General features: G+C 39.2%; 1 protein-coding gene and 1 long non-coding RNA gene across 2 annotated transcripts in view; one reads left to right on the top strand and one right to left on the bottom strand.

Moving 5' to 3' along the window:
• The window catches only part of FBLN2 (fibulin 2), a 184,528-nt gene that overhangs the window by 123,736 nt on the left and 40,385 nt on the right, over positions 1-20,407 (top strand). Inside the window, exons 6-9 of the mRNA XM_078385359.1 lie at positions 5,657-5,863; positions 10,478-10,597; positions 11,053-11,154; positions 13,587-13,727. Of these exons, the coding sequence (XP_078241485.1) occupies positions 5,657-5,863; positions 10,478-10,597; positions 11,053-11,154; positions 13,587-13,727 (570 nt within the window). The remainder of the gene's footprint in view (positions 1-5,656; positions 5,864-10,477; positions 10,598-11,052; positions 11,155-13,586; positions 13,728-20,407) is intronic.
• On the bottom strand, positions 8,231-10,726 carry LOC144586708 (uncharacterized). The gene is made up of 2 exons (XR_013541703.1): positions 10,553-10,726; positions 8,231-9,645 (listed from the first exon to the last, which is right to left on the bottom strand). It is a non-coding gene; the product is annotated as an uncharacterized LOC144586708 (long non-coding RNA).

Here is a 20,407-nt window from a genome sequence, read left to right as displayed (position 1 = left end):
AGTAAACAAGAAGTACCCAGCTACTTCTTTGCTCTGTAGCTTCTGAGGGAGAAGCTTCTTTGTTACTTAGAAATGCTTTAAAATAAAAATGAAAAATAATTTTGGGCACACACTCAAAATATAGAAAATGCTGAAGTGTTTCATCACTTGTTAATAGCTAAGTACAGTTGACTTCATTATTTTTCATTTTTTTTTTACTTTTGACTTCCTGCCATCATTGTACATGGGTTTTACTTAGTAACATCAGAAGGGTAATTCCTTGCCTAAGGAATTAATCTGAATTTCAAAGAAGGAAAAAAGTTAGAGATAAGAATGAGACTGGAAGGCTGTAAGCCGTTACATAGGTTATGAGAGATGCCATGGCTGGCTTTACTGTTAGGCAGAGTGACATGATCACATCTGTTAACAGATGTTGGGAGTAGTAGCACCAGGACCCTGATGGTTCTTCTGGAACCATAAGCTAGTTCCACAATGCTAGGAAACAGAGCTGTATATGGCCATGCAGCTGTTATGTGTTCCCAAACAGCTTCTGACCTATGAGAGCACTATGAATTAATGACCTCCATGAGGTCCTCCCACTCTGATCTTGCAAAGTAAATGCTTCCTTTATTGAGTCAATCCATTCCATATTTTGTTTTCCTCTGCATTCAACATTTCCTTAGCAGCATTGCCTCTGCCAATGTCTTCTCATGATATATCCAAAGAGCCATAAATTCAGTTATTTTTGCTTCTAGACAGAGTTCAACAGTCTCTCCTGGGACCTCCTAAACTAGCCTCCTCCAGAGGTGCACACTAGTACATGATCAGTGTTGAAGTATGATTCTATTCCCAGTGCCGGTACAGTGGGGTCTCTACTTAAGAACTTAATCCGTATTGGAAGGTGGTTCTCAAGTTGAAAAGTTCTTATGTTGAATCTGCATTTCCCATAGGAATGCACTGAAAACCATTTAATCCGTATCTGCTCTTTTCCGTCCATAGAAACTACAGTGGAACCTCTACTTAAGAACTTAATCCGTTTTGGAATGGTGTTCTTAAGTTGAAACGTTCTTAAGTTGAAGCAAAATTTCCCATAGGAATGGACTGAAAACCAATTAATCCGTTCTGGCTGTTTTTTTGTTATGTAGAGGTGCGTTCGTACATTGAAGCATTAGTTCCCATAGGAACTAATGCAAAGCTGGTTAATACGTACTCTACCACTAGGGGGAGATTTTTTTTTTTAACCTAAGATGGCCTAAGGTTAAAAAAAGAGCAGGAAAGGTTTTTTTTCCTGTTCTTATCTTGGATTTCTGTTCTCAAGTAGAAGCAAAATTTAGCAAATGGAGCTGTTCTTAAGTTGGATTGTTCTTAAGTAGGGACGTTCTTAAGTAGAGACCCCACTGTAGTTTCTGTACATGAAACATGTTACACATGTGTTATGAGCTGGCAAGACTTGTAGTTACCTCAGTAGGGTTTCTGATGTATGTGAGATATTTAAAGAGTGGTTTTACTGTGCCATCCTCCATGAATTTCCTGGTGAAATAAGTCTCCTGAATCCTGTTCAGTACTCTGTCCAGTATACTACACTGGCTCCAGATGAAATAAGGAGGGAGAAAACATTTTGTCCTTTAGTTCAGGCAGCAAAATGTCTTGGTCCAGTCCTGAGAAATTCTAAAACCAGTAAGATGATCATCCAGGTTATATGGATTTTACCTGGATGTTAAGCATCCCATACATTGCTAATTAAAACCATATACTGGCCTGGATTACAAGGGGCTTTCAGTGTATGTGTAAATCTCTAGCATTTATTGACGTAGAAGCATGCAGTGACTGCTGTGGTTAATTGTTTTGTGAGAAATGAGTCTTCCCAGAGTGAAGAGGCAATGAATGAAGCCATCCACCTTATGACAGGATCTGATCAATTTGTAAAGAGAGACACATTCTCTCTTAATGCATGGCCAAATGTTGTAATGGCGTGTAAGCCTGACACTAGCTGTTGTGCAGACAGACGGCATCTGTTCTCAGAGCTGTCTCTAAATAATGCATAGAAAGCAATGAAGTGATAGGAATGAAGTGTGCAGCAAAGCTAAGTATAAATACAAAGCACACACAAAAGCTGCTAGTGCCTTAATGTTTGCATTTAAAGTGCCAGGCTCTGATGTTTTTGCTGCAACGAAGGAGGCATAACAGTATTACACAAGCTTTCTTTTTGGAACTATTACTCCCATGATGTCTGGGGTGGGGAGGAGGATATGATGGAAACTATACTAAGAAGGGCAGTCACTACATGCTTCTTCGTCAATAAATGCTAGAGATTTACACATACACTGAAAGTCCCTTGTAAACCAGGTCAGTATATGGTTTAAACTAAAGAGGAGAAGGGGATGACAGAGGATGAGATGGATGAACAGTGTCATCGAAGTTACCAACATGAATTTGACCCAACTCCGGGAGGCAGTGGAAGACAGGAGGGCCTGGTATGCTCTGGTCCATGGGGTCACAAAGAGTCGGACATGACTAAATCACTAAACAACAACAATACTAAGAAGAAGAAGAAAGAACTTTTCCAAGCTGTGATATTACTACTGGACTTCCAGAAAAAAATGTATTCCATTTTATCATATAGTGGAAAACTTTGCCACATGCTATCCTCAATAAAGAAAGACATGGAAAAAGTAAAGAGAAGGGCTGGAGACATTCCTGCTGATTAGGATCATGTTTCTTAAGTGAGAGGTAATGTGGTGTAACAGATAGAGTGTTGTGCAAGGAGACCTGAGTTCACTATCTGCTTTTCCATGGAAAATCACTGATAGCAATGATAAGGCACTGCTTGAACATGTCATGTACATTGAATACTGTACTCTGTCACAGTCTCCATAAATCAGAAATGACTTAATGGGAGTTGGTATGGTGAGTGGCAAAGAGTTAGCAGGACCTTCTGGGTTTTGATATTTGTCTTACAGAAATCTATTCCTTAAATAAAGAGATGAGGACATTCCATAAGAGAGATGCCAAAACCATTCATGGAAACTGGAAGATGCATTCCCACCCCCTAAGATAAAAACCCATTTTGATTCCACTTTTTCATCTGACTGTTACTTGCCTTTTGCTGCTCGTTGCTTTACGTTGCAAGTGGTTACCTGTACATGTTATACTTTTATATGTCAAAATCTTCCGCATGAACCTTTTTAGTTTAGGGGTGTGGCAGAAATATGGCAAATAAATAAATCACTCCAAAGAGCAAACCATCACTTCTGAATAATTGTTGTGATTCTAAAGAACAAAGTTTTGAAACAAAAACAGGGCTGTTAATAATCCTGTTCCTGAAATGGGTTACCACTAGAAACGGGGATGAATATAAAAATGGATTGTTTTTTCCAATGAATATAGCTGATTCATTAAATATTCATCAATCCATATTTGTGGGGTCCAGAGACCCCCAAAATAAAAAGGGAAGATATCCAATCTTCACCAGAGTTGGCAGACATGTTGGGGAAAGACATAGGAAGCTCCGTTGTGATTCTGGATTCTTTAAGTACCTGGGGGAGCTTTCCGGGGGGGGGGGTCCTCTTTGTGACCATATAACTCAGGGATCCATGATTCAATGTTCACCAAACTTTTAGGAGTTGTAGAAAAGCGTCTGAGGAAGCTTCCTTGCACATTTGACATCTCTACGTAGATGGCTAGGGGCCAGTGTTATAGCCATTTAAAGTGCAGATGAATCGACAGATCAATCCATCGATTCGTCAAAGAATATTCGTATATTCATATTCATTGATCTATTAACCTTGACGAATAACAGATCAAAACAAATCACCTTTTTTTATTTGTCCCCATCTCTAGTTACCATATTTCAGCTGATTTTTCATGTTCATGCCTTATCAAGGGAAAGAGGTCCACATTTACTTTTTTCTAACTATGGCTGCAATGGGATGATAGGAATGGTAATTCAAAGTATCTGAAAGGCAACCGGATGAAGAAGGCTGAATGAAAAGCTTATTTTAAAAAGGCACCATCTTTCATTCTTTCCCTGCAGTGATTATCTCTTACGTATTCTTAAATCATGTTTTTCAAGAATGGAATCAATTCAATCAGCACAGAAACTATACTAGTTCTTCTCTATTATCCATGGCTGAAGGCAACCCACCTTTCCTTTCTTCTGTTTGCCCATCATATTTACTGACCAAATGAACTGCACACTTAGAACTAAAGTAGTTTCTTTTAATCAATAGCCTTTATAAAGTTCAATTCTTCTCTTTCAGCTTTCCCCCTGTCCATATAGTGATCAATTGTTTTGACCTTTGAGTTCCTCACTCCCACCCTACCTCACAAGCAAAGAAAGCAGAATTGAGAAAAGCAGAGTTGTTCAACATGTTGTTGTGTGTCTATATGTGTTGAGTTTCTCCAGAGGCAAGGGTTTAGACAGGATGTGAAAATAAAGTTTATTAGCATTCAAAACTCTTGAGAGTCCCCTGGACTGCAAGGAGATCAAACCTATCCATTCTGAAAGAATGCTCACTGGAAGGACAGATTCTGAAGCTGAGGCTCCAATACTTTGGCCATCTGATGGGAAGAGAAGACTCCCTGGAAAAGACCCTGTTGTTGGGAAAGTGTGAAGGCAAGAGGAGAAGGGGACGACAGAGGATGAGATGCTTGGACAGTGTCATCAAAGCAACCAACATGAATTTGACCCAACTCCGGGAGGCAGTGGAAGACACAAGGGCCTGGCGTACTCTGGTCCATGGGGTCACTGAGAGTTGGACATGACTTAATGATTAAATAACAAAATAATTCAAAACAATCCTTCTTCCGGGTTTTCAAATGTTCCTCATCTTCAGTTTGTGTGATTGTGACATACATATAGGCAGATGATCTTCTTTCATGGCATATGTTCTTCAGCCTTCATGAGGTAGTATCTGTTACTGCTGTATGCTGCAGTAAGCTAGAAGATGGTCCTCTTCATATACAGATCATGGGCCTGTTCATTGATCATTTTATGCTGTTTTCCAACCAAGACATTAAAATTTGATAGATGTGGGGTCCAGTTTCCTTAATTTCCATCGTGTCCCCCCGTTTGGTGATAAACAATTGATGGTAAATCTGCAGACGTAAATATGCAGTGGCAGATCAGGAGGTCTTTTTTACATCAAGCAGAAAAATACTTATTTTAAAATATGTTTTCCTGTTTGGCCACTAAATATCAGTGGCCTAGTTTGGAGGAGCTGGGGGGGGGAGGGCAAAAACAGCCATCGTCCATGTGTCACCCATCTTCGGTATCTTGATAGAAACCTAGCTTTTGACCTACCATTTGGCTTTCCACTGGCTGTCCTGCACCCATCCATCCTTTATGAGACACATGCACATGTGAAAGTCCCCATGTGATCAAGAGAAGAAGGCTTTTCATCAAGAGAAAAACTAAGGCACCCAGTAGGGGCAAGGAAGGGTTACTGGTGGAAACTCTGCTGGAGAAGGACACAAGGACAGTTGTCTCTTTAAGGTTTCCTGTTACCTGTATTACTGCATCTGCTGTCATTCAGAGACAGGTGAAACTGTGGTGGTGCTCTCTGAAAACTGACTGGTGAATAGAGTATTCATGATCAAGGAATGAACATGTACAGCTTCCATGTTTTCTAGGATTTTTTTTAAAAAAACATCATTAATGATTCAGGAATTTTGGCAGTTTCAGAGGATGAAGATCACAAAGAAGCCTTGTCACTCAGTAATGAAGCTGAATTATCAAACAGCTTACCTGGAGATGACCTGGACGAATGCCTTGCCTACCCTGGTGAACTCTGCCAACATCTCTGTATCAACACAGTGGGATCCTACAAGTGTTCGTGTTTCCCAAGGTTTACTCTGCAAGATGATGGGCTCAGCTGCAATCCAGGTGAGGCACTACCTGAAAACTAATGTTTGCCCGGTTGTAATAACTGGACTTTTCTATTTAGCCTATTTATATCTTCAGTATACTAAGTGCCAGTTCATTTATAAATATGTATCAATAGATGACTTGATGAGCCTCAGACTCAGACAAATACATCTATTAATCCATTCCTTGTATATTTATATTCCTGCGGAGGACTTATAGAATAACAGTTCATCTTCAATATTAAGAAGTTCATAAAATTAGGAGTCAGTTTTAAACAAATTTGAGAATGACGAAGTGATAATAAAATATACTATGAAACAAGTCAAATAAAAAAAAAGTCTCTACCAAACAGAATAGCTTTAAATTAAATCCCAAAGAAGCCAAATAAGGTTTTAAAAACTCTCTTGGCCAGGCAGCACTTGGCAGAGAATTCCACAAGGATACCTGTGGGACACCAGTGAAAAACTCCTATCTCTAGTGCTTACCAGCCTCACAGATCTTATTGTTGGGTTATTGGGCAGAGCTTGTATGATGGACCATTTCGTACGTTCGTAATGTGTCAGGTAACCAACTCCTAGACTACTTTAAGCTTTAGATGTCAGAAGTAGCACTGTGAACTAGACTTGGAAATGTACGTCTGGTACAGGATTGGTACGTATAATAGGATCCAATCTTCTAGCCTTAATAAGAATTCAAATGGCTACATCCTTGGCCAGCTGAACTTTCTGAGTGATCTTCAATGGCAGCATTACATGGAGCATATTACATTAATCCATCCTGTATATGACTAATGCAGGCAAAACAGGGTTAGATCAGGTTGCAACTGCAGTTGGTGAAAATCACAACTTCTGCCACCTGTACTCCCATAGAGTGCTGTGTCCAGAAGCACTCCTCTCTCCCAATTGAAATTTACAACTTTAGAGGAAGGTGCGGACCCATTAAACATGAGCTGAAAAGAGTCTATTTCCCCACCCAGAGTACTTCTGTCTTATCCATGCTGGGCTTTGGTTTCTTCACCCTCTTCCATCCCAATTGACTTCCAAACACCCATTGAAGTGGTTCGTAGCTCTCTGGGATGCTGTTGCTACTGTATGTACCACCAAGTCTGCTCTGCCTTATAGCAAACCTATGAATGAATGATCTCCAAAATATTCTATTACTAATATGCCTGTTCAGCTCTTGTAAACTCAACGCCTCTGCTCCCTTTATTGTGTCAGCTAGGTAAAGTATGTGGGAAACTGCTGTAAGAGCAGCTTGCCACCTACATATTGGAGGCATTTCAGCCCAAACTTCTAAACTGTTTTCCCAATTGTTCTTCAGAGGCCTAGGAGAGAGCAGAAGACCTCCAGTAGAAAATCATATTGACAACTTCTAAGGAGCGCTCTATTCCCACCCTACCTTCATATTCCTGCCTATAAGAAATGAGAGGAGGGAGGGTCAGAGACAACAGCAGAAAGTCATGTAAAAGAGGCTTCACAGAGAAGAAGAGGGCTTTTGGTGTATTGTTGTGATAAGGGGAGAGATCTGTCACTGTGATTGATGGGTATCGTAACAATACACCCACAACAAAAAAAATGCTGATCACCATAATCACCCAATCTCCTGAAATGTACAAAAGCTGATCCCACTGCTATAAATACTCAACTATCCAACAAACTGCAATAGAGCACAGACAGAGTTCTGAGTTCTGTCCTCTGAAGATGCTGGCCACAGAGACTGGTGAAACGTTAGGAAGAAAAACCTTAAGAACACGGCAAAACAGCTTGGAAAACCCACAACAACCATCGGATCCCGGCCGTGAAAGCCTTTGAGAATACATTAGATATACTTTAATTGCTTAGTTTTTGATGTAAGAGTAAACACTGCAGAGTTCATAACTCAATATCACTCCTCCAGTGTTGTTTAAATAGATTTTTCCATCATCATCAGCCTCATTATCTTCATCATAAACAGCAGCAGCAGCAGCAACAACAACAATAATAACATTATTAGTTTGACTTACATCGTGCTTTCCCCCACAAATGAGACCCAAGGCAGAATACAGGAAAGCAGTACAAATACAGTACATAAAACTAATCCAAGCATTTAAAAAATGAAACAATATTAAAACACAACAACAGAAAATAAAGTCAAACATCCACCCAGTTAGTTGCTTTTGATTTTGCAGTAAACAAGGCCAGTTGCCAAGCTCTACAACATGTAAAGTCTGTTTCCTTCCAGTGGAAAGGGAGGGAGCCAGCCTAATCTTCCACACAAGGGAATTCCAGAGCCTAAGAATAGCCTGTAGGAAAACTTTCTTTAGTATGTGCAACAGATGTGTCTCTAAAGATGGTGGAATGAAAGCAGGGCCTCCCACAAAGATATGCAAGCCCTCGGCATGCTTGTGCAGAAGAACATGGGTATCTTGGACTGAAGTCATAGAGGGTTTCCTAGATCATAACTCGTACTTTGAACTGTGTCTGGAAACAGACCAGTCATGCCCCACATTTGATCATATCACAAAACTATCAAAAGCTCTTAACATCACAAAAATATTGTTAGATTAATTAATTAAATTAATATGTGTTGTGTCCATTCGGAATGTGTATAGGGGAAAAAAACTCATTTTGTTTTTGATTCATTTGGGGGGATGACTTTTTTTTTCATTTCATTCACTACCGTCTTCTTTTGTTTCATAAGCTAGTCCTTTCACTTGACACAAAAATGACTGGTTCTTTTGGGTCATTTCATTTTGAAATGACCCAAAAGAACCCCTTCCCCCCAGTGCTAAATCCCTAAAAGAATCTTAAAAAAAAAACGCTACTCAAAAAATGTACTTTTTGGACCCATATGAGCCCCTATGCCAGTTGAGGCCATCAGGGGTTTTAAACATGCCAACTGCCAATGTTGGCTGGCTTTAATGTATTTGAAAAAGAGCTTTATATGGTGTTGCCCTTATGTCCTGGAATTCACTTCCTGATTTCCTGAAAACTGATATCCTTCGGGAGATTGAGGGGGAGATGTAAGACAAAATTGTTTTGTCAGACTTTTGAGTGCTATCAACTGCTCATATTCCATCACTTATGTGGCATTCATTTTTATATGGTAATGTATATAAGATAAAATTAATTTATGTTGCTAAGTTTTATTTTATCATTTATGTGGAGTATTTTATAGCTGTGTAAATTATATGTATATTCTCTTTGGAGAGAAGAATAGCATATAAATGAAAATTAGGAAAGAAGGAAGAGAGGCAAGGCAACAGATATTTCAAAAGTGGGCAAAAGACAGTGAATGAGAATCTCATCATCAGACCTATGTGGTGGCACTTATTCATTTTCATCATTATCCTGAGGCAACAGATGACAAAGAGAAATCACCCCACCAACATAGACATATAGTCATGGAGGCCAACTGCTTTCTCTTCCCCAGAAAAATCAATCACAGAAAGTAACCTGTTCAACACACACAGGGGGAGGAATGGTGCAACAAGAAACATACAAACACACCTCTCCCAAAAACCAAGAAAAGCAAGCAAGCAAATAGAGGCAAAAATTATTATGAACTGCTAGAAAATAGGGAGATTTCTTTTCTCAAGTCCAGCACCCAAGCAAGCAGGTGGAAGCTCACAGCACCAATACAAAATGCAGCAAGCACGGAGACTCCTGGAAGGATTACTGAAGCAAAGCATGAAAGACTTCCCTCACTGGTTTCCAACCTCTCTAGGCTCTTTTACAGCTTCAAAATTCCTGCTCCCTTCTTCCTGCACATTCTGATTGGCTGCTGTCCTTATGATGTCCTTTTATTCAACATTTTCTGGGCTGTTTGACAAACATCGGGTGAAAGAAAGGACAAATGAAAGAGATACAATATTTTCATGCATCCCTCTTTCACTGAAATTAATCATTTGTTATCAAGAGGCTCTTTTTCAGGATTTAGTGGTAGACTATGAAAACAAAACAAAGCGCTTCTTTCATGGCTTTTTTATTTGTGTGGAAATGAAAATCTCATCCATCTTATGCATACTGACTGTTTCAGGTTTTAAACTAGACATATACAGTTAAAGGATCTTAAACTTGGAAAGACTTTGACTAGTATACTGTTGGGGTTTCCAAGTGTGCTAGAAAAATCACAAGAACAGTTGTGCTATTTGCCAAGGTGCCTGTTGAGTGACTGGTTGTGCACCCAGGTTCATAACAAATACCTGGCCCCAAAATGCAAACATTTATAGTTTGGGGGGGTGTCATTTTATTACATTTTAAAACACAGAAGTATGTTAAAAGAATACAGAAATAACAAAAAGCAACTTTAAAAAACAAAAACATACAGAAACAAATAAAGTTGAAGTCTAATTCTTTTATGCAAACGTTTGTGCATTCTTACTTGAGCACATAGAAATTTCCAATGAGATACAGGTGCTTGTCTTCAGACCAGTCAGGTGTTGTTGTTGTTGTTGTTATTTTGAACAGTAGCTGCCTGAAGTCCCAAAGACCTGATAATAAAGCTGTTTCTGTATTTCCATATAAGCCGCACATAGAGGTTTAAGTGTTGTTTAAAACAATATGGCTCCTAATATATTCCTATGGTAGCATAAAACTGTGAAGCAATATAATTATAATAGACTAATTTCTTTTACATAATATAAATATGCAGATTTTGAAGAAGATGGACCAAACACTGCCTTAGGGGACAAACCCACTCTTGCCCCAGAAAGCTTGAATAACTCACCTGCAACTGTCAAGACTTTGAATGCAGAGCAAGATAAATGTAAAGGTATGTGTAACAGGCAATCTGCAGTTATACTTTTTTACAACCCTGTAGCAAATTCCAAGGTTTCCTTGGCAGGTTTTATTTCAATATACGTCTGCACTTTTCTTGCCTCTAGTATTAGCCTGAAGAAAGAGAGGGACAGGATCTCAGAGGGTTACATGCTGAGGTAATTTGAGGTTAGCTTTCGAATTCAAGGTTGTTACATGCTCCTTATTTAGGATTGTTTAGGCAACACAGCTGTATGTGGTAATTTCAGACTCATAGATGGGAAGGAATGACACAGGTGTGTTTGCCTACAAAATAAGGATTGTACATAGTGATTAAGGTTACAAGAACAAATTCTTTGTTTTCACATTTTATGTTCTGGTGCAATGACCAGGTTTACAATTAGGGAGAGGAAGATAAATGGCTTTCTCTTAACTTTTCATCTTGGTGTTTTGAACCATTGTACTTCCCAGATAATGGTCCCTGTAAGCATATATGCAGTATTGTGGAAGAAGAAATTACGTGCTCTTGTTTACCTGGATTTGCCCTCATGTCAGATGGAGTCTCCTGTGAAGGTAAGTGAATGTTGGTGTAAATCTTGGCAGTTTTACAATCTGAAATATATTTGGTTACATTTACTGTGGTATGGATAGTACTGTCTCTTAACACCTGGTGAAGAGTTAAGGCCACTCTCCATTATTCTGTAACCATAAAGTTGTTGCGAAACTAAATTTCTTCCCTCCCCCTTTTTTTGCTTAGGTACACCGGCAAAAGGGCAATGGCATAAATCACAGCAGCAAATTACTGCTACTTAATATGTTGCTACTTCTATTCTTTGTTGCACACCAACTCACATACAGGGCATGTGAAGAGGAATAGAAGTGGTATCTCCTAACTAGCAGCAATTTCATGCTTTTTCACTTATACAGTACCAACAATAGGATGCCTACTCCTGGCACCTATCATACATATCAAAACATTTCCTGTACTACTTTCTTCATGATGATACCAAAGTTATTCTCAATCCTGCCCATGGCTTTAAGCAGTTGTGGCCAACTTCTGTTGGAGTTAGAGGCCACTTTTCAGGTAAGCCCACTGCTGAAGAATCAGGTACCTGAAAGGGCGATAGCTGATGGAAAAATGGGGAGCTCAGCAGATTTTTGTTCTATTATATGATTGTATGTTATCATCATATATTATCATAGCATGTCATATGTTACCAGATACTTCATTATTTCAAAATTTCTTGGTGTTAAGAACTAAAAATTTCCCCACAGATCCATTCAGACGTAATTAATTATTATAATAGAAGATTAATTTTAATTTTATTTCATTAGCTCCCAAAGCTACTGAAACTCGATTAAAGATAAATGAACATTAATTATAGATAACATTTAATTAACTATAGCATGTATGCCATTAATTATAGAATTATTTTAGATCAACCATAAACTTTAAATTTCTTTCTTTTTTTTTTCCTTTTGGCTTAGAATCCTCATCATCAGCAATTGGTTGGGAATCTGTGGGGAAGATAAATAACTGTGTTCAAATAAATAACCAAGGCTATTTAAACAACAGTTAGACTTAATATTCTTGAATAACAGAAGGCTGAGTCTTCTTGGGGGAAAATCACTTGTGGTAGAGAAAACTTAGGGAAATTATGTGGAAGAGGGAGGGAGTTTCTTATATTACAGTGATAAAAATATTATTGGGGTAAAGGTAGATATTTGCTACCTCTGGAAGTAAGCTGCAACAATGGTTTTTTGAAAGTCATTTTTTCTTAGAGGCATTGATAGGCCACGCACAAAATCTGGGGGCTGCACATGGCCTGTGGCTTTCCTTTGCCTTTCCTATTCTAAGGCCTAAAATAACAGGAACTATGGTGGCTATTTTAAATTGAATCTTCCTAAGCTATCCAACTAGTGCCAGTTTAGGGGGACTAGAACAATGCATCTCTCTGTCCCCTGTTGGAGAACAGCGATCGGAGAGTTCATGGAGAAAAATACGGACGTTATCCCTGTTGCCCTCCAATGTCAGCTGCCTGAGGCCTTCCCTATCTTCTAGCTGGACTTGCCTGAAGATCACACCACTGTAGTTAGAATTTTTTTAAATGCCCCGCAAACTATACAAAAAGAAATGTTTCAGAAGGCATGTTGAAAATTCCCTGGCACCATGGCATTTCTGCGAGGGATCATCATAGATGAGGTTCATTTAACAATTCACTGAGAAAATATGTCCACTGGGACTTTGTGGTTTAAACTACAGGTATGATCAGATGGAGCAAAACCTCACATTTTGGACCGTTTGTGGCATAGTCTAGTGTGAGCTATTTTCCAGTGATCACATAATGCACAAGCGATTACAAATCAGCCCAACTATGTCATGTGCTCAAGATGGACCTTTTTGGCCCAGCTTTAGGGCTTCTCTCTTGGGGGGCCTGACTGGAGCCATTACTGTATGAATGGAAGGGTCACTTTAAGGGAGATCCCTCCCAGGGAAGCAACACTTTCTTTCCAGCATGAGCAGATGCAATCCTGTTTCACTATCTAATCACACCTTAAGTTACAGATAATATCATGCAATCCAATCTCCCATGGGTCTTGGGGGTTTAATCTGCTAGAGGTAATAACAGAAACTAAAAGACAATGTATTTCTTATCTGCTGGGAAGACCATTCCTCTACCTAACAGTCACCTCCTGGTCTATTTACATATCATTTAAAAACAGTATTAAAGAACACCACAAATCTCAAAGAGGCAGGCGGGGGGGGGGGGGAAGCAGTCTGTACCCTGGAGATCGCAAAGGCACTCTAATGAAGATCTATGCCCTCAAATTACTGAATCCATTCAGTGATTTGGAAAGTTAACATAAGGAAATTATCTATAAAACTGTAACCCGGATATATTGTTAATTAGAAAGTTTCACTGTCAAAGCCATGTTATTTCTTCCCAGGAGTAATTCTAATATAATTGTATTTTCCCCTCTCTCCCTCCAATGTCTTGATAAAGACCTTGATGAGTGCCTTACAGGTATTCACAGTTGTTCCAGAAGACAATTATGTGTGAACACACGGGGATCATTCTACTGTGTCAACCACAGTGTTATTTGTGCAGAGGGCTTTGTGCTCAACACGCATAGAAAATGTGTGGGTAAGATGATAGGTGTAAACAATTTACTGTGGCCCCATCATTCTTCATGCTCTACAGTGTTTCTCAGCTCCCACTCTGGTGTGCGATCAGTCTATGTCTGTGTTTCAGTCTGTGAAACTATGTGGGGGGACTGTTTTTAACATTGCCTATGCTGTGTTGTTTGGCGTTTGTCCTGGCAATGCTTTCCTAAATCTCTATTATACAGCTCCAAAGATTCAGAGCCCTGATGGCTCAAACCTAGTAGAGAAGACAGTCAAAATGGGTTATACTAACACAAGCTTCTCATCACCTGCCTTTGGTTAGAGATGATGACTCGCAGAGCTTTAGCTTTTGCAGTCTTGGCAGAGCACAGCTATCTTATTATCCCCTGAAAGCAATGCAAGCTTGTGCGACAAAGTATACCACTCTATATGTATTTGGGAAAGAGGTGGAATGCATTTGAAATACAAACTATAGCAAATTTTTGGATTAAATTTTGGGTGCTTCTAAATTTAACAATCACATAATAAAAACGTCCTACAAAATCTGTTGCCCCTGTGCACCTAATAATACCGATGGCATTATCCTTTGATGCAGTGTGCCAGCCAGTAAGCAAGTAAGGACCGTATCAGATGCTAGAGCCCCATGGCATCTGATGACAAATGGTTTACAGCAGTGGTCCCCAACCTTGGGCCTCCAGATGTTCTTGGACGACAACTCCCAGAAGCCTTCACCACCACCTCTGCTGGCCAGGATTTCTGGGAGTTGAAGTTCAAGAACATCTGGAGGCCCAAGGTTGGGGACCACTGGTTTGCAGGGCTCAGCAGACCCTGTTGAGGAACCAGGACAGGCTGCTGCAAAGCTACTGGAACAATGTAAGTGCAAAACTTGGACTCCTGCCAAAAGTTGAGAAATTATGAAACTTTTTGATGAAGCAAACCCAGCCGCCCATGGTTTTCAAAAAAGGATAATGGAAATTTGAAAGAGGAAACACCCAAGTCGTGACATAACTGAACAATGATTAATGGAGCAGAGAAAATTTATCATCCGGAGTAAAGTGTTTTCAGAACTAGAACTGCAAGAACTAGAAATTATGAGTTGACAGAAGGGCAGATATCACTGAGGGGAAAAATAGTAACCCATATTAGCCAGAACACACAATTACAAAGTAAACCAGTTGAAAATCTACTGAATGCTGCAATGTAGTCATCAGAACAATCCCAACCAACAAGCTAAAGGAAACAAATCAGCTCATGTTTAGCACATGCAACTTGGTTACAAGCTGAAAAAAAAAACCCCAGAAAACTCTCAGAACACCAAAATGAAAAATTCATCTGGAAAGAAAAACAAATTATGTGCAGACATTAGTAACATAAAATACTTGAAAGACTCAAAACTTTAAAATGAAAATGTAAAAGCCAGACTATGCAAAATATATGACCTAAAAAAGAAAACAGTTGTTGAAACAATGGAAGAATTAAAACAAATGGGTAACAGCTACAGCCAAGAAAATTAAAAGATATGATGGATGCTTGAAACAATACAGAGAAAATACACCATTTTGAAATAACTAACAATGATTCTATACCTCACTAGGAGAAAATGCAGAGCAAAAGAAATTAGGCCCATGTAAAGATGATGCTCTAAAATTTCTGAAAGGAATTTGGGAAAGCCCAACTGGACATTTAAAAAACACCTTGTGGATTAAAGGTATTTGTAAAGAAACTCAAGGAAGATTTATGGATGATACCGTAATAATAACTGAAATGTGTAAAATATAAGGAAAGACTGTGAAAAACTGGAGTGCACCTGGTCCAGATGAGATTCATGGATATTGGCTAAAGCAGTTAACAAATATCCTTCAACAAATAGCAATGCAATTTAATCACTTACGTCAAAATTCTATAATTGAAGATTGGATGACAACATTTCTGATAATAAAAGATCATCAAAAGGGCAATGAACTCACTAATTATCAACCAATTGCATGTTTTCCAACAATGTTCAAGCTCCTAAAGAATGCAAAAAGACAAAAACCAAATCTTAATGTGCCCTGGGTTATAAAAAGGAATTTGACTCATTGCACACAGCTGAATTAACACCTGCTTAAAAATTTTTGATATTAGTACAAATATTCAGGAGTTCCTCAAGAAAAACAAGGAAAATGAAAAACTGTCTTAATGGCCTATGGTAAAGAAATTGGGGAAGTTAGCATCAAAAGAGGAATGATTCAAGGAGATTCTTTGTCACTACAGTTGTTTAACTTCTCACTAATCTCCATGTCAATAATTTTAAATAAAACTGGATTGGGCTACCATATTTCAGAACAAGCAGGAAAAATCTATCATCTCTTATACATGGATGACCGAAAACTATATGGAAACATTTCCACTGAGATAGAATAACTGCTAAACACAGTGCAACTAATTAGTGAAAATTTTCAAATGAAATGTGGAATTGATAAATGTACAGCTCTGTCTATGCACCATGGCAAGATCCGAAAACTACATGGAATAGAGTTTAAAAAGTCAACATTATAAAATCACCATCAAATGATGAAAATGATAAACACCTTGGAATACTAGAAGCAGATAGCATCTTGCACACACAAATTAAAGATCTGACAGAAAGGGAATATATCAAAAGACTGTGGAACATCATAAAATCAAAATTAAAGGGTGGAAATGCTATCAAAGCTATAAACACATTGGCCGTTCCAGTAATTAGATGCCCAGCTGGAATAATAGACTGGACCCAAATTAGAAGAATTGGATAGAAAAACACAGAAACTAATGCCTAAGTATGTGGTGCAAAGCAGGTAGTATAGATATATTGTGTAAATGTATGAATATTTATAATGTAAACATGTCGCCAGCTAAGCAATGAACTAGATGACTAGCCTTTTTTTTCCTGAAGAGTATTTAGCGTGCTTTGCTTTCCAATTGATCATTAGAAAGTAAATGTAGACATAGTTTGGAAGTGATTGTCAAGGCAAGTATCTCTGAGGAAATCTCACTGCAAAAAGTAGAAAAAAGAGATCAATCAGAAGGACCTAACAGTCTCTTTAATGTCGAGTTTAACTCCAAATAGAACTGTTTCTGGATCATATTAGCGAGTATCTCCTTTTCAACTCAGTTTCCTTTAACAATTAATAGAAACACCGAAAAGGGTTCATGTTGGTTGAACCCATTATTGTGCAGTAGAAATTGGGTTGCCAACTATGGGCAGCTTTTGCAAATGCTTGGAAAAAAATACTCCATACTTTTCTAACCCTCTGCTTTTCACAATAAAACTGTGAACTGTAGTTGGAACTGTAGTTTGGATTCAGGAGTACGAGGCCAGACGTGGCCTAGGTAATCATGCAGTACTCTTTTTTTCCTTCTGTGTACTCCATTTATCATGACAACCTGCCTCATGATTGGCCACTGATACGTGGTTTCCCTAATCATTAAGGCAGTGACCCAGAACTATTTTGTATACTTTGTTCTCTCTCTTTTCCTCCCCCCACCCCTCTCCCTCTCTCCCTCTCCTTTTTTTAAATTAAGCAACACATGTCAGAGACTAGCACCAATGACATCATACTAATACCTTCTGCCACACCAAATCAAGAGAAGCAAATATATTCAAATTCACCATAAAACACTTAAGGGCAAAAAGGAGGAACCAGGGAACTACAGACTGGTCAGTCTGGCATCAATTCCAGGAAAATTTCTGGAACAGATTATAAAGGAGTCACTCTGCAAGGACTTTGAAACAATACTAGAAGCCAACATGGATTTGTCAAAAAAATTAATCCTGCCAGACTAATCTTATCTCATTTTTAATCAGGTAATCTGCCTGGTTGATGGTGGAAATGCTATAGACATACGAGCATTTAATATATTTAATATATTAATAATGAATATTAATAATATCATAATATATTTTGATTCAGCAATGCCTGTGACAAAAGTGTCCCATGATATTCTGATTAGCAAGCTAACTAGCTGTGGGCTGAATAGATCAAGTTTCAGGTGTATACACAGTTGGTTACGGAATTGTACTCAGAGAGTGCTTATCAGTGGTTCCTCCTCAAACTTGAAAAAGGTACTGAGTGGGAATTCCCAAGGCTCCGTCATGGGCCCTGTCCTCTTCCACATTTTTATTAATGACTTAGATGACGGAGTGCAGGGAATATTTATCAAATTTGCAAATGACACAAAATTGGGTGGAATAGCTAATACCTTGGAAGACAGGAAGAAAATGTAAAAAGATCTTTATAAGCCTGAGCACTGGGCTCCAAACAACAGAATGAAATTATTCAGGGATAAATTCTGCACCTCGGGGCAGGGGGATAAATGCACAGTTACAAGATAGAGAATTCCTGGCTCAGTAATAGTACAAGTGAGAAGGATCTTGGAATTGTAGATCACAAGCTGAATATGAGCCAACAGTGTGATGTGGCTACAAAAAAGGCAAATGCCATTTTAGAATATGTAACAAAAGTATAGGATCAAAATCTTGTGGGGTACTATTCCTCATTTGTTTGTTTGTTTGTTTGTTTGTTTGTTTGTTTGTTTATTTATTTCTTTATTTATTTATTTATTTATTTATTTATTTATTTATTTATTTATTTGATTTGTATCCCGCCTATCTGGGACGTGGTGGCGCTGCGAGGGACGTGGTGGCGCTGCGAAGGACGTGGTGGCGCTGCGGGCTAAACCGCAGAAGCCTGTGCTTGCAGGGTCAGAAAACCAGCAGTCATAAGATCAAATCCACACAACGGAGTGAGCTCCCGTCGCTTGTCCCAGCTCCCGCCAACCTAGCGGTTCGAAAGCATGCAAATGCGAGTAGATAAATAGGGACCACCTCGGTGGGAAGGTAACAGCGTTCCGTGACTAAGTCGCATTGGCCATGTGACCACGGAAGATTGTCTTCGGACAAACGCTGGCTCTATGGCTTGGAAACGGGGATGAGCACCGCCCCCTAGAGTCGAACACGACTGGACAAAAATTGTCAAGGGGAACCTTTACCTTTTACCTTTACCTTATCTGGACTACCAGACCACTTGTTCTGGAGACTGAACTTTAAGAAGGATGCGAACAAATTGTAGCAAGTTCAGAGGAGGGCAACAAGGATGATCAGGGGACTGGAAACCAAGCACTATGAGGAAAAGAACTGGGCATGTTTAGTCTTGAGAAAAGAATACTTAGGGGATACATGATAGCATTTTCCAAATAATGTAAAGGTTGTCATACAGTAAAGGTAAAGGTTCCCCTTGACAATTTTTGTCCAGTTGTGTTCGACTCTTGGGGGCGGTGTTCATCCCCGTTTCCAAGCCATAGAGCCAGCGTTTTGTCCAAAGACAATCTTCCGTGGTCACATGGCCAGAACGACTTAGACATGGAATGCTGTTACCTTCCCACCGAGGTGGTCCCTATTTATCTACTTGCATTTGCATGCTATCGAACCGCTAGGTTGGAAGGAGCTGGGACAAGCGACGGGCACTCACTCCGATGCGTGGATTCGATCTTACGACTGGTGGTCTTCTGACCCTGCAGCACAGGCTTCTGTGGTTTAGCCCGCAGCGCCACCACGTCCCTTGTCATACAGAGGAAGGGCAGAATTCCAGAATGCACAACACATAATAATGGGCTAACACGAAACCAGATTTAGGCTGAACATCAGGAAAAATTTCATAACTGTTAGAGCAGTATGACAATGGAATTGATTGTTTCAGAAGATGGTGAGTGCTCCAATGCTGCAGACATTCAAAAGAAAATTAGACAGCCGTCTATCACATCTGCTTTGATTTGGATTTGTGCATTGAGGAGGGGGTCTTATAGGCCCTTTCCAAATGAATTATTCTATGATTGGTTATTGTAGGTTTTTTGGGCTGTTTGGCCATGTTCTGGAGGATTGGCCTGTGTTTGGGCCAAACAGTCCGAAAAGCCTACAACAACCATCAGATCCCAGCCATGAAAGTCTCAGAGAATATATTCTATGATTCTTGATAGTTTTATAGGCATCTTACAACTCATCTGTTCTGTGATTGTAAGGTACACCAATGTCCCTACCAATATCTCAATGTACAGATGCTGGTCATTATGATCCATGCATTGATTGCTTCAAGACAGGATTACTGTCCTTGGGCTAGTTCAGAAACTGCAGCTACCGTGTTTCCCCGAAAATAACACAGGGTCTTACAGATGTACCTCAGTTTATGAATGCCTCAGTTAACGTAATTTTCAGTTTACAAAGCAAAATCCATTGAACATAATGTCTCGGTTTAGGGGTGGGGTTTTTTGTTTTGTTTTTTGGAATATGAAGAAAGTTTCCCCAGGATGTTTATAGTGCCGCCCCCATTCCTATAGCAAGCTGCATTTCCATTTATGAATTTTTTGTATTACGTAACACTCCGTAGAATGCATTAAATCCATAAACTGAGGTTGCCTGTATATTAATTTTTTGTTCCAAAAAATACATTGGGGCTTATTTTCAGGGGATGTTTTATTTTTTTTTTCATGTACAACAATCTGCATTTATTCAAATACAGTCATGTCATCTTCTTCTGGTTGCTGCACAAGGGTGGAGGGTGAGGTTTCACTTGACTAGGACTTATTTTGGGGGTAGGACTAATCTTACAAGCATCCTGAAAAATCGTACTAGGGCTTATTTTCAGGTTAGGGCTTATTTTCAGGGAAACAGGGTAGACAGAGTGC

Source organism: Pogona vitticeps, chromosome 2 (assembly GCF_051106095.1).
Source record: "Pogona vitticeps strain Pit_001003342236 chromosome 2, PviZW2.1, whole genome shotgun sequence".
Taxonomy (NCBI): Eukaryota; Metazoa; Chordata; class Lepidosauria; order Squamata; family Agamidae; genus Pogona; species Pogona vitticeps.
This window is presented reverse-complemented; position numbering and strand designations above follow the sequence as displayed.